Genomic DNA, 14,991 nt, shown 5'->3' with positions numbered 1-14,991 from the left:
CCTGATAGGTTTCAAAAATTCCTGAATTATATCACGTTTTTTCACCCACAGCCTGGGGTATTAGGGAACTATTCGGTAGCAAATATTTCTTGAGGATTTTTTGTCCGGGATTTTTTGTGGGGATACTTTGTCCAAAAAAATTTGTGGGGATTATTGGTCCGGGATATTTGTGGTGATATTTTGTCCGGGATTATTTGTCCGGGGAATGTTTGTAGAGATTATTTGTGGGGATTTTTTGTGAGGATTTTTTGTCTGGAGATTTTTTGTCCAGGGATAATTTGTGGGGATTTTTTGTCCGGGATTATTTGTCCTAGCTTCATAGGGAAAAATAAAAAGAAAAAGCGGACCAGGAGGGCGAAAGATTTCTGGGCTGAAAAATCTACGTAAGTGGTTTATCACATCCAACACAAATATTTTCACATCAGCAGTGTGCAAAGTACAGATTGACATGATGGTTGCCAACATCCGAAATGGATATGCACTACAAGAAGACACTACAAGAAAACTAAACTCTCTTACGATAGTCTAAATCCAGCTCATGGTCCTTGTCTATGGGTAGAGAACCCAATGATTGGTGAACACAGTTTAACAATAATATTGAACGGTCAAAAAGCGATGTCGCTTGAAAGCTTAGCTATTAGAAATCAGTACACCATCTCATAATTCTTCTGACACCCCTGGCTGAAAACTTTCTAGGCCCAAAGGATCGATGGGATTTGGAAATTCCCATGTATGGTTAACAACAGGATCAGGCTAGCTTTTGATTTTTTTGCTCCACAAGAGGTTTGTGTTTCCAAAGCAAGTACAGTATTCCCAAAATAAACAGTACTGAAACTGAAACACAGATGTCTCTTTGTGCGTGCTGACATATTCAAATTAACTAGTATAGACATGTTGAGTAATCTTTAAATAATTACTTATTAAGGCCTAATTGTTAAAAATGGTGTTAAATACAGATGAGAAAGTGTTCCTTGTGGAGCATTATTTTCGCTCATACGGAATCGGCCGACTTAATAGTGCAAGTCTGCGATACGTGTGTGATCAATTCACACAACAGTTTAATAAACGTTCTCCAAGTAATGCTGTAATTTTGAAGGTTGTTGAAAATTACAGCATTACTTGGAGAACGTTTATTAAACCGTTGTGTGAATTGATCACACATGCATTGCAGACTTGTACTATTACGTCGGCTGATTCCGTATGACCGAAAATAATGCTCCACAAGAAACACTTTCTCCTCTGTACTTAACACCATTTTTAACAATTAGGCCTTAATAATTAATTGTTTAAGGATTACTTGACAGGTCTAGACTAGTTAATTTGAATATGACAGCGCGCACAAAGAGACATGTGTGTTTCAGTTTCAGTACTGTTTATTTTGGGCAATACTGTATTATCAGAACCACGAATCCAAAAAAATGGTACTATAGAAGGCTTTGGCTTATTTAAATGTACGAAAAATAATTATATTAACACTACCCTTTTTAATATTCTTTTATAATATTAACATTGATTTTGTGGTTCTTTATTACCTAGAAAATGATAGTGACTCCAAATAGACAAGTAACATCGTACACATACTATTTTGGCATTACGTAAAGCAGGGTGGAAACGACACATATGAGGTTACATTAAAATAATATAATAGAATTGCTACCTTAACTTATTTTTTGTCATGTTAAACACTATAATTATTCTAAAATACTAGTTATTCTAAATTTTTACTATACTGAAATATATAAAAAGGTTCTAGCTTACATAGAAATCATGAATTTAAAGAGATCGTGCCCCACTACAGTCGTAGATATGATGCTGCATTTTCACCACTCTACACATATGTAAGAAGGGCCGCTTTTAAAAGTGACTTTAGTACCTAATGCAGACTCAGCAACCAAATTCTAGTAAATAGAAATTGTCTACTTACAAATAACAAAATTTTTTAGAAATTGAATAAGCGGATTATAATAGGTGAAGCGATATTATATATATGACATACTGGTGATCAAACTTAAATATCAAATAATCTGTTACCTTTTCTCTAATACAATTAGAACTTTAATAGAAGTGTTAAGCTTTTGAGCTCCTTTGATGGTGAGTTACCTCACTATCATAATAATATCCACGCATTAGTAAATCTAGTCAGTGAAGCAAAGTGATTATCGGTGAGATCTAAAAATCAATATTTCAAAGACAAAGTGGATGGCAGTTGGACAGATTAATGTAGAACGAGATGTGCTTCCTCTTGATGGAGAGGAGATAGAACGGGTAAACTATTTTAAATACCTTAGCAGTTAGTTAAATGCAAGCTAATTGAGTTGTTTAGACACAAAACCACCATTATGGCAATTCAAGAAATAAAATGAAGAAGGGGATCTATTAATAAAGACAAATGTTTTATCGACATGTAGAGAGCGCATACAATCAGTTATTCTTTTTGTCATAGGCATCTTTCAGTGCGTCACAGTTTTTCGATTTCTTTCTAACGCTTTTAATTGTATGTGAGAGAGAAAAAGGCACGTCCGTGATTACAGACATTTATAACATTTATTCTAGTTGTCGATAGATGGCGCTATAATTGAAAAAAAAATAAGAATTATATAATATATCTACGAATATAATCTGTACAATTTATAAGACTATACAAATCAAAGAAAATACCATTTTATAAAGGCACTAAACACAATTGATTTGTTTTTATGCCAAATTGCATATGAAATGTGACAACTGTCAGATTTAACTAAAATATCGTGTTGGAATAAATGTTATAAATGTGTATTATCACGGACTTACCTTTTTTCAGTGCCAAAAAATGCCCATCAAAAGGACCATACCAGGAAATTACGTAAAAATTATATTCTTAATTGGAAAAGAATCTGAGAACAAGGAAACAATAGCTAAGAATAGCCTCCATGAAACAAACGAATGAAAATGGAAATCTACTAATAGGCTTCACAGGTAGCAAGAGAAAGATCATAAGCTGAATATTTTTCTATAAATGACACATTCATAAAGCCACATGGCTCTCATGCATGCGAATGCAACGTACTTAATAATTAATATTTGTGGGCTACAGGAAAGCCCACTCTAGCAATATCAATAATTAAGACATGATAAATGCTATTTATACATGATTTTGTTGAAACTTTTTTTTGAAAGTTTTACTGTATAAACTAAATCAATATTTAAAGATTCATGACAAAAGATAATGGTCACAATTCTATTTTTCTTATTTCTCTTATAATATTTTTATTTTATATCTAACAAAACAATAATTACCTGTTTCTATTTCTACGTGGAAGCGACTTTTGGTCTGACATTGGCGAAATATCTGATGATGTACTGGATTGAGCACCATGATAAAGGAAGTCTAAAATTAAATAAATGATTTTGTAATATTTTAACACATATTTATAAAATAAGCACAGAAAACTATTCATAAGATGTAATATATTTACAGTACTTTGACTTATACATAATTTTGGTAAGCCGTAAACCAAGCCATAAATCCATAGCAGGGTTTAACCCTAGGAGGGCCAAGGTGGATTAAAAAGTATCCACAACATTGAATTAAATCCGATTTTTTATATACCTTGTAACATTTTTTTATATAATAGGATTAGTTAATAATTAATATAACTGTTGGGTTAAATTTTAAGCCCACTAGCACTCATTACGGGTACGCCTATGGCCGTTTCCGTAAATAGCTACCCTTGGCTAATTTTATTACCTTAATGGTAGAATTAGCGGTACTTGCTCATTTCGTTGTCGGTACGACAAACGCAAAGAAGTTATAGAGACCCTAACAAAATAGTATTGTTAGAAATTTTCGGCATAAAGGCAATTTTAAACTACGAGTATTCGCATCATAAAACTAGTCCCGTTTTTATAACGTTTGGAAATAAAGTAATAAAAGTTCTATACCGATATCGTGTTTTTAAAAACCTTTTACCAGCCTACTAACATCCCGTTAGGTTCGTTGCCTTTCTCTTGCGGTCTGTTTGAAGCGCGACCCTATTTCAAAGGATCTATTTTTTTAACACTTGACAACTCAAATACCGTTACTTTACTTAAAAACGCAAATAGGTCGGTTCTTTTTGAGAAATACAATTTTTTTGAGAGGGGACATACCCCCACTTTTTTAAGGAACAAGCATCGCAAAAATTGCGAAAAGGACTTGGCGGCTGAATGGCTGGAAGTACAGACGTGTGTCTCTAGAGTCTAGAGTACCGTATATCTTATCTACCATCTACCTTATCTACAATATATCTTATCTGAGTGATATTCACTCTCTTATCGTATCTGTAATTGGATCTAACACCCGATTAGATTAAAATTACCAAATAACTTCAGTTCTTGCTAACTAGTTAAAGTAAATTCAGAGCAAATTAAGAGGCAGAGTAACTGTAAGTGTCTTAATTATACTACCTACAAATATTTCCAAAAATAGAGCAATATATGGGCTATCTACCTCAAACATATCTTCATCTGTGGTTAAGGCTAACCTCGGATGTAATCTCATCAGCGATTTCATCAATATAATTTTTTTTATCAATTAACCGAACTTTTCATTATCAAAACTAAGTACAAACATTCACTAATTCATTAATAGCTGTGCGATTGGCTTTTTGTTTATAAAACCAAGTGCGGGTTGGTTTTTGATTTTTGAACACTAAACGTTTGTTAACTTTGTATGCTTTGCATTTAATTTTATTATATCTTTGTACTTTATATTTTCTATCAATCATTAAGTTTGCCATATCCGTTATCTCGACATAAGCCCTAAACCAGTAAAGAGAGATTTCTCATTATAGATGCTTGATTTGTTTTTTTTTAATTCATAACCAGGCTCTCTTTACTGTGTTTTTAATTGTGCATGTTTTTGTTACAATATGATACTTTTATTTATTCTCTCATAATTATTGTTTATTTCTAACTGTACACCACAACACATTAATTGTTGGTGCAGTTCTGATTGGTGTATTTTGTTTTCTATTTATTTCTTGTGTTTTTTTGACTCACCCTTCTGGTGAGCCATGTGTTTAATATATCGTTTTTTATTTATTTCACTAGTTTTATTTATCTACTCATAATAAATTCCCTGATAAGAAATTACCGCTAAATATTAACTAATTAACTGTCTATATCTTTTCTTGTATTTGGTCTCAGAACCTCATTATCTTTCCTTACCTACCTGTTTTCGTTTCTAAGGTTTCTTAATTTTCCCCTTGCAACCCCAAAAAGTTAAGTGGCGCCCTGTATATCTTCTCTTATCTTAGGTAATTTTACCCATCTATCTTTCTATCTGTTTCTCTCTCTTCTCTAATCTACCTTCTCTTGTCTTATCTTTACCTATTTCTTCTATTGACTCCCTTCCACGTTCCAAAAGCTAGTTTCGAGCCCACGACTCGCTTTTCACCTACCATCTGGCTGCCGTCGCATTGTCTCCATTGGTGACCTTTCTAGCACCATCCAAAAAAAGGTTTCCGAGGTTACAACCTTTATTTCTAAAAATCTCAAATACTTAGTAGTTGTCGTCGTACTACTGCTCTATTAGACACCATAATAAGCAGTTTTATAACTTAATTTATTTCCTCTTACTTTTATAAAAACTTTACGGTGGACCTAAATAACCACCCTTGGGCATATTCAACACCATCCCAACATGGAAAGGACGATGCCATTCGTGTTGCAAATTAGCAAAATCTAAAATGGAAAAGACCAATAAGTTGGCAAATACACCCATAGTTTGTTCAAAATGCCAGAAGTATGTATGAGGTAAGCACAGCAAGAAGTCAAATGTTTCTGTATCCTACGATGATGCCAATTCCACCGAAGCCTAATACTCTGGGTAAATTATAAATTATTATCTTTAAATGTTCCATTAACGTCTAGGAATACTTTTTTTACTTTATCGTACTATATACGTAGTATAGTATAATAGATAAAGTTATAGGATCGTGCAAAAAAAAATTTTTCAGATTTCACTTTTTTTCGACGTTTTGAGTCCCCCTGAGTCTAAAAAGCAAATAAAAAAAAACATGTCGGAAGTACGTACGTATGTCGCCACCGCCCAGCAAAAACTACTGGACCGATTTTGATGAAATTCGGTATGAGTAAGAGAATTTTGTCGAGAAACTAAGCTTTTAAAAAAAACCTCTCAAAGGGGGGCCGAAATAGGGGGGTTATTTAGGGCCCATTTTTGCAAATTTTGACCGAAATGAATGAAATTCAACTCAAAGTAAGCTCATCGATAGGTAAATAAAAAAAACTGAATTTGACATTTTCAAATTCAAAATGATGGCCGACCGCCCACCCGACACATTTCCCTATCTATCTAAAAACTTGTTGAAGATAAGTTTAATTTGAAAAATTCCTTATATAGCCTAAAGAAAGATGTTATCGTTTTTCAGAAAAAGTTACGGGTTGCCTATATTTATGGAGTCAAATTTTGACATAAATTTGAACTAGATTTTCTCAAAAATGGCTCCAAGGAATTTTTTTATTTTTTGATGTATTTTTGATATCCTATCAGTAAATTGAATGACATTAGTCATGTATCTTAACTCTTCATAGGAGGGGAGTTATGAATTTTTTATAAAAAAATATTCGAGTGCCCGTAATTTCCTTCTTAATAGAAACTAAAATTTGAAGTTTTGCAGACATATATGGTATTTTATTATCTATTATCCCAAAAAATTTTACCAAAAATATGGCTTCCGGTTGAACCGGAAATGAATAAAAAATCTTAATTTTTTTAGATACGCCCTGTATATTTTAACACATTTTGAAAGAATGCAAAATTACCTTTCCAATTACATAAAATTTATTGCTGTAGCTCAAAAACTCGAAAAGTTACGGTAAATAGAAATTTTGCTATAATCTTATGTGTGTCCTCTCTCACGCGTTCATAGCAAAGCATTATTGTAGGGCAGTCAGTGAGGGTATTTGGCTCCGAATTCCATTCTACTACATTGATGTACTTGATATTTTCACAGTAAGCAGGGAATAGCTCAAGAAACAAAATCTACCCTATATACTATGGCGCATTTTTCTTGGGGCGGTTCCCACTTCTTCAAGGGGGTGGAAAATTTGTTGGTCAAAATAAGCACGGAAGTGGCTAAAGAACCTATTTCTAAGCAAAAACTAGTCTATACTTTTTTTTGAGAACTCAATACTTTTTGAGTTATGCGTAGTTGAAAATTGGCCATTTTCATTGAAAAATGACACCTTTTCGGACGGATTTTTTGTGAATACCTTAAAAACTATGCATCGATCTAAAAAGTCTATATAAAACATTTTTTAGATTATAAATAATAAAGAGATTCGTTCCTTCGTAAATGTTCTATTTATAATACAAAAAGAGATATGGTAGGTGAAAATAGTTTGTTTTTTGGTGCATGCTCAAATTGGTGTATTCAACTTGAAATAACAGAGGAACGGTAGGTTTTAGGTGTATAATGCTACCAACACCTTTTGTAGTGTTTGAAAAGGCCTTTAAAACGAGCACCGTTAAATGTCGGTTACTTACAAACTAAGCGAGATATGATGCAAAAAATATATGACTAATGTTCTTTAAGGAAAAATGAAAAGTATATACATTTAACTCCCCATCCACCATAATTTAAATGCATTGTTTTTCTTCTACAATACTTTTTAATATAGTGTTATTTCTACTTTCAAAAAGTTGAACGGGTTTAAAATGAAAGGTTTTTGTAACAAATGTGATCAAATTATAGAATGAATTTTTAAATTTTCTTAAAAATCTTCCTTTTTCTCCATGTAATTCGAAAATAAAAATATTTCACCCCTGAGAAGTGGTGGGAACTTCCCCCATGATAAAAGCGCCATAGTATATAGGATAGACTTTGAATTAGGAGATTGGGCTACTCCCAAAATTTCATTAAAATCCATGCAGTAGGATACAAGGTGTTTCTAAAATATCAAAGTAACGAGTAACTTTGTTATTTTTATAGAATGCCAGTATCTAGTACGATAAGGATAATAGATCGGTACGATAAAGTTCTCGGGCGGCCCTTCCGTCCAGCGTTTTTATTTGTAAAAGTGTTATTTTTAAATTGGTTTTAATAAAGAAGTATGTAAGTTTTTGGTTAATATAGATGTGGACATTTATTGACCTCCCCTTGATCCTCGCTGTTTCTAATAAAAGGTTGGTACTACAAGGGTTAAAAGACGGAAAGTCTCTAGCTTTGAACTTTCTAAAGGGCTGTGTAAAGTCCAAGGACCGTACAAATTTTATGTGAGATATTCAGATTTACATAGAAAATTAGAGTTAATCATCACCAAATTTTACAAAATAGGCACATGAACATACAGAATTGAAGAAATGAAAGTAGAGTATGAAATATTGATTCAAATAATTAAATATTTATTTAATACACCACCACTAACACACTGGATGGACATTAAACGAATATCCAAGAAATGACAACAAGACGCACAGAACCGTGGAGTTGAGAAAAATGTAAGAGACCTATGTCCAGCAGTGGACAGAAGAGGTTGCATGATGATGATGATGATGAAATATTTATTTACAAAATTAAAATTTTGTATACACCTATACAAAAATATTAATGTGTGAGGTCAGTGTCACTATCACTATTATCTGATGTGTAAATTATTATGCATTATAATAATTTGTAAATTATTATCTACATGAAGATATGAATTTTCAACCTTTTCTATATGTGTACAGTGGAACCTCGATAAGTCGGATTAATCGGGACCGCGGCCGATACGGGTTATTGAAATCCGGGTTAGCCGGAGAATATGGTAAAAATTAAAAAAAAAACATACAAATAATAAACAAAATAAACATTATAATTGCAAAATCATGAAATGCATATGCACAGTTCATCTAAATACCGTACAGTTGTATAAAGAAGTATTCCGGGTTATCGGAGGCCAACTTATCGGGGTTCCACTGTACTTGCAATTTGCCAGCTCCTATATTAGTATTTTGTAATTCAGTAGGTAATAATAAGTTAAATTACAGCAGCGCTTAAAGTAGGTGTTTTTTCTTTAAATGTTTTTTCTTTTAAGGCTATGGGTACATAATCCGCAAATATTTTACGGCTATCCCTACTTTTTCTGTCTTTACACGGCAAATTACGTATAGTAAAATTCTCACTGGTATGGAAACTGCAGACTGCAGGGCCCAGAGCACGCCAAATAGAATTCTATTTTGCTGACGTCACAAAATAGAATTTCATAACGGGAGAATCGACGGTTGCTAGGCAACGTGACGTCACTAAAATATAATTCTATTTGGCGTGCTCCCGCACCTTATGTAAACATTAGGTTGACAGTGACATTGTCATTAGAAAGATAGAGATGGCTATTTCGGTTTCGTTCAGTTTTTGAATGTTCTTGGTTCTTGGATAACCTTTACTTTTATAAATGATAGGATTATTTTTTCACTAATTATGTATTCAGTGGTTACCATTATTTATATACTATACAAATAGTCGAAAAAGAAAAAAAAGTTTTGAAGTTATTTTAATAATGTAGTGTTACCATGGAAAGCTTAGATAAGGTTTGAACATGTGAAGAACTGCGTTGTATAAATGTAGTATTACTCAAATAATTTATAAAGACTATTTATTTCTGTATTTGCGCAAGTTAAAATATGGGACGTTGTTACAAGAAATGTGTTACTGAAAAGCGAAGAAATAGACGGTTAGCTCAATTGAAGTAAGTACTTTTTTACATAAATCAAATTAATTACTATCGTATTTTTCAAATTAATTTTAATTACTATTGTATGTTTCAAATTAATTTTAAAGTTATAGGTAAAATATGATCTATAGAATCTATCGGTAAACCAAGAATTTTCGCATTAAATTTTATTCTCCTTTAAAGGAATAAATTATTTGTTGGATTATTTAATTGTTAGAATTATTGTACATGAGTAAAAACGAGTGACTCAGATTCCGAAGCGACAAACGAGTTACGCGAGGATAAAAATGAACAATTGTTATTTGTTAATCTTCTTCACATCACGTTAAATTTTATTTGATAAAAGAATGACCCCAAAAATTAAGAATCTTCTTCTTAGTTTGTACATTTTCTATGACACACATTCATAAATGCTGTCATATTGTAACAAAAAAATACCTACGCCGAAGACGTCCACCCACCAACTTCACTTAAACTGAAGCAAAATACTACTAAACAAGCACATACTTCAAAAGCGTAGTACATTCTTCTATGTAGGCTGGTAAATAGAAGCAAACACTACGGAGAAAAGCAAATGCATTTTTAATGTAGTGAAATCTTCAAAAATGTAGTACGTACTTGAAGCATTAGCATTTACTACATTTTATGCCACCATGGGCACTTTACTTTATAGCTAAGGTCGTACCTATTTACGGTTATCGGAACAAACTCTTATAAAATAATACCTTTATTTGAACTTTAATGACTTGAAACACTTGGATTATCCATTAATAATATATAAACAATAAATAACATTTTATTAATTGTACGCCTTAAATCAATTATTATTTTTCAAATACACAATCAATACTATTTAATAAACAACTCTTTGATTGATTTTATTATCATCGTAAAAGCGTTAAAAAGCAGTAGCAGAATGAACTGCTATATCAAAATAGCGGGTCGTACACATCTCTACTTGTCGCTGTTTTGAGTCTTGCCATACATTATATTCGACTGAGTGCGTTGTATGACAAATCTAGCGAATGTTCAATTTCCACGGACATGGTGTCCATTTTTTTCGAATCCTGAAAAAACTAATAAATATTTTTAAAAAATTTAAACACAAAATGAAAGACTAAATTATTATCGAGGGCCGAAAGTCCCTTAGAATATATAAGAAGTTTCTGTCGAATGAGATATTTGAAATTAAAAATCACACTACATTTTCTCTTAGTTTTTCACCCCTGTAACTAATTAAAATAAACATTATAGAAGTTCTCAGGGACTTTCGGCCCTCGCTAATAACGTAATCTTTCATTCTGCGTTTAAATTTTTCAAAAATACGTATTAGTTTTCTCAGGATTCGAAAAAAATGAATCCCCATTTGAATAGCATTGCAGCCGAAAATACGCACCGATCCTCTTAATGTCAGATTTTAAATGTAGGTATTGGGATAAAATAGGTTGTTGGTTATTTGCGGTTGTGACTTATTTTTTTTTTTCTCGAAATCTTATTTATTTTAATTTTGGGCAAGATCTGGAAATACTTTTTGTCGCATCATATTCCTGGAATGAGATAGTGCTCCATTTATCGTTTTGTGATAAACGTAAGTAATAGGAAAACTTATTGTAACGGAATGCTTGTATACCAATTTGTCCCAGAAACTCTTTAGGTGCCTGAGGTTACACTAAATGCAATAATCTTTTAATATCGGCTTCAAATTCTTGCAGGCTTTCGTTAGGTTTTTGATATCGAACTTTCAGCTAACCTTGGTAAAATCTGTTTTAAATGCTGCTGGCCATATGTTGTCTCTAAATATTGAACGAAAGAGTTATAACTGGGTGTAACTTGGTAAAGAAATTGCAAGAGTAGAAGGTTGCTGCCTGTCCTCGAAGCAATACCGTCAAGGATATTACCATTTCTTTCTCATTCCAGCCGTTTGGTCTAGATTAGCAATTACTTAAAGTCTCTTTTATCCTACCGCTGTCACCAATGTTATACGTCTTTATAATGACTTTATTCGAACACCAACAATACTACAATAGGTTCACTTCAAGACAACTATCAATTTCACAAACTCAAATACAACTGTTAATGTTATTTGAAAAATGTCAACTTTTTGTATCTATAGGTATTCAGTTTGTGACGCTCCAGATCTTACGAGAGGTTTCGGGATTATTCGATGATATCTAGAATATTCTACACCGAGAGAACAATTTCTTCTCTCCTAAAACACTGATTTCTTTGAGCCATCTTTCTTAAAAGTTAACATATCATATTAACTGAAACATACCGATTACATATAAAGAAACGAGTTTATGAAACACAACTTAATAATTTCTTACAGATAACTTCTTCAATACATACTAAGAAATGCATTAATGGTTACATTTAATTTTCTTATCCTAAAGATTTTGTTTCTTAAATTGAAAACTACAAATATTTTGCAGTATAGTAAATATAATGTTAAGTTAATCCATATTTATATTTGTGAACAAGAAATTTTCTTGTAATCAAATAAATATTTTAAACCACAAGAAATAACTCTTCAGAAATACCCTCTGTAGTAACTGTGGTTATAAAATAAAAACTTTATCATTAAGCTTACTAGCACTTAAATGTTACTTGCAAAGAGATTTGTTCCACAAAAGAACTGCGCAGATTACCAACTATTTATGATTTAATCATCAGTGTTTGTCAGGTTGGCGTGATATTAGTTCATGTTCATATAGATGGATTTTGGACTTGTTGGTGTTCTTTAAAAATTGACGGATATTTTGACGGTACGTACAGTATATAGGTATTAAATAAAAGTAAATTAAGTAATTTAAGATGTAATGATAATATTGTTGCGTATCCGAATGGTTTTAAAAGATATCTTATAAAAGAGATATATCTCATATAAAGATAAATCTTTATATGATTTTTAGGTATAATGATGGACAACTCTGATAGAAAGGAGCTTATTATTCTAACTGAGAAATAAGCTACGATTTAAAACTGCGGGGCCTTCCAGAAATTGTAGAACTTTATACATGTAAGTACCTTTTTATAAATGTGTATACTTATGTATCAACTATAATAGGTTTGTTGAATGTATCATCTTCTATAAAAATATACAATACCTATATCTGTATCTATATCAAACATGGCGGGCGCAACGCTGAGGATGTTTTCTGTTCATTTATTGGTAATAAGGAAATCAGTTAGCCTAATAGAAATATTTTAATGATTAAGAAATTTTATTGCCGAAAACTGTGAATTAGTTAATATGTATTAAATGACTTAAGATGTAAACTAATAATACTTTCCTGTAATAAAATTTCTTAATTATTAGGTTGCTGTCTGTTTTACATTAAAAAATAAAGAAAATTACATATTATTATGTCTGCTTCAATGTTTTACAGTGGTTGAATTTTCTCTCTGGTTTTAGCTAAACAATGTTTATTGTGTGACTTAATATTATACAGATAAGTAATTAATATTTCATTAACAAAAAGAAAAAATAAACAAATATATGTAGGTTAAATAATTTCATGTTTGAACTAAATATGATTGATTATTTTTAGTATTAATAGTTCTTATGTGGGGCCGAGTATTTGTTTTTTTTTTGTATTTCCTAAATTTGTCAAATAAATATCTATATCTTTATAAAAACATTTATTAAAATAAGTTTATTCTTTCTACATGACTATTTTGTTTAAGTAAATTGCTGATATACAAAGTGCTATTAAGAAAAGAAGGAAAAATTGAGGAAGTTGTATTTGCTTCTCCATCCTTTTATTGCTGTGTAGAAGCCAGTGGTTTAAGAGTGGAGAAAATATTTGTATGTAATAATAACGTTTTATATCTTGTTTTTATTAATAAATAATGATTTTACCTTAATACAATGATTTATTTCGCCGCATGTAATATCACTTTATTTTCAAGAAATATTAACTTAATTCTAAATATACGATTATATCTGCGAAATATATTTCTTAACATTAAATACATTAATTATTAATAGTAATTAAATAATATTCCTTATTAACAAATAGTATTGCTCAGAAAGAATAGTTTATAATATCAAGAAAATATATCCTTATGACTAATAAAATCAATTAACATCAAGTGTAATTTCTCTCTGATAAATGGGTTTGAAGTTTGCCAGAAAGTGATAGTTCAATTGTTTAAGATATATTTCTTTGATAAATTTATTTGAAATATTTTGGAAAATTATTTATTACATACAAAGATATATTTCTTAGGCAATATGCCAAGTCGATCTTTCTTAAATATAAATAAAGCTTCTTTATGTCAAGAATTTTTTTTCTCTCGGTGTTCCTCTCGTTTTAATACTTTTTCTTTTTCGTCAAGGAACTTTTTCTACGTGGGATAAATTTTAAGAAACTGTCGTAGCAGTAATATAAGAGCTTTGTACATTTGCGTTTGTCGCGCTCGCTTCTAAGTTGTCAGACAATATTTGCAAAATTTAAAGTAGGCGAAACAGTTTTGGTGAGAGAAAAACGAATGAGAAAGAGTAGATGAAAAAATATCCTAATTTATTTTATAAATCAAATTTTATAGACTTACTATGCTTATGTTTCATATCTAATTGATTGGAAGACTCTGTCCGACTCGACGTTAGCTGGTCTTGATCCGATTCGCTATCGTCGCTATCCACATCATTTTTTCTATTGGCACGTCGCCGGCCATGGCCTTTTGTACTTTGAAATTTTTGCTAAAATAAAAAAACAATTTATACACATGTGTTATTGATATTTAAGAAAACTTATACTATTTCTTACAACATAACATAACAAGTTATAGCAACAGAACTTTTTTATCGTCTACACACGGAGTTGTGGATCATTTTATATAATTTTATTTTATTTATTTTAATTTATTTGAATTCATTTTAATTTGTTTTATTTTATTTAAATTTAATTTAGCTTATTTTATTTGAATATATTTTAGTTTAATTTAATTTATTTCTCTTTCCTAGTATACTTCCCAGTATTTTACATGACTCGTAACTAGTATTTTTATAAAAGTACACATTTAGTCGTATTTGCCGTACATTTCTGATTTTTGATCCCACCTGAGGATTGAGTCATATTTGTTTTTACTGTGCAAAAAATGTTTGCAGAATATAAATTTAGTGTTTGTAAAGATTTTGTAAGATTGATATTAGAATAAACTTTTCAACTCGTAACTTGGTTTTTAATTACCTATGCCATCCTAAAAAGTATATGTCAAATGTAAGTGCTTATACAGTATGTCCCTGTAAGTTCGAACCATATGGAAAACTTTTTTATTATTAATTTTACG

At 31.1% G+C, this 14,991-nt stretch overlaps 1 protein-coding gene across 3 annotated transcripts in view; it reads right to left on the bottom strand.

Annotated features, from left to right (window-relative positions):
• Positions 1-14,991, bottom strand: part of LOC114329496 (cell adhesion molecule Dscam2) — a 1,422,998-nt gene that overhangs the window by 17,851 nt on the left and 1,390,156 nt on the right. For all 3 annotated transcript variants that reach the window (XM_050654329.1, XM_050654330.1, XM_050654331.1), the window contains exons 30-31: positions 14,254-14,401; positions 3,277-3,367 (exon numbers count right to left, since the gene is read on the bottom strand). In XM_050654329.1, coding sequence (XP_050510286.1) covers positions 3,277-3,367; positions 14,254-14,401 — 239 coding nt within the window. The remainder of the gene's footprint in view (positions 1-3,276; positions 3,368-14,253; positions 14,402-14,991) is intronic.

Source organism: Diabrotica virgifera, chromosome 6, assembly GCF_917563875.1.
Source record: "Diabrotica virgifera virgifera chromosome 6, PGI_DIABVI_V3a".
In the NCBI taxonomy this organism is placed as follows: domain Eukaryota; kingdom Metazoa; phylum Arthropoda; class Insecta; order Coleoptera; family Chrysomelidae; genus Diabrotica; species Diabrotica virgifera.
Note: the sequence above shows the minus strand (reverse complement) of the source record. Positions and strands in the feature narration are given on the sequence as shown.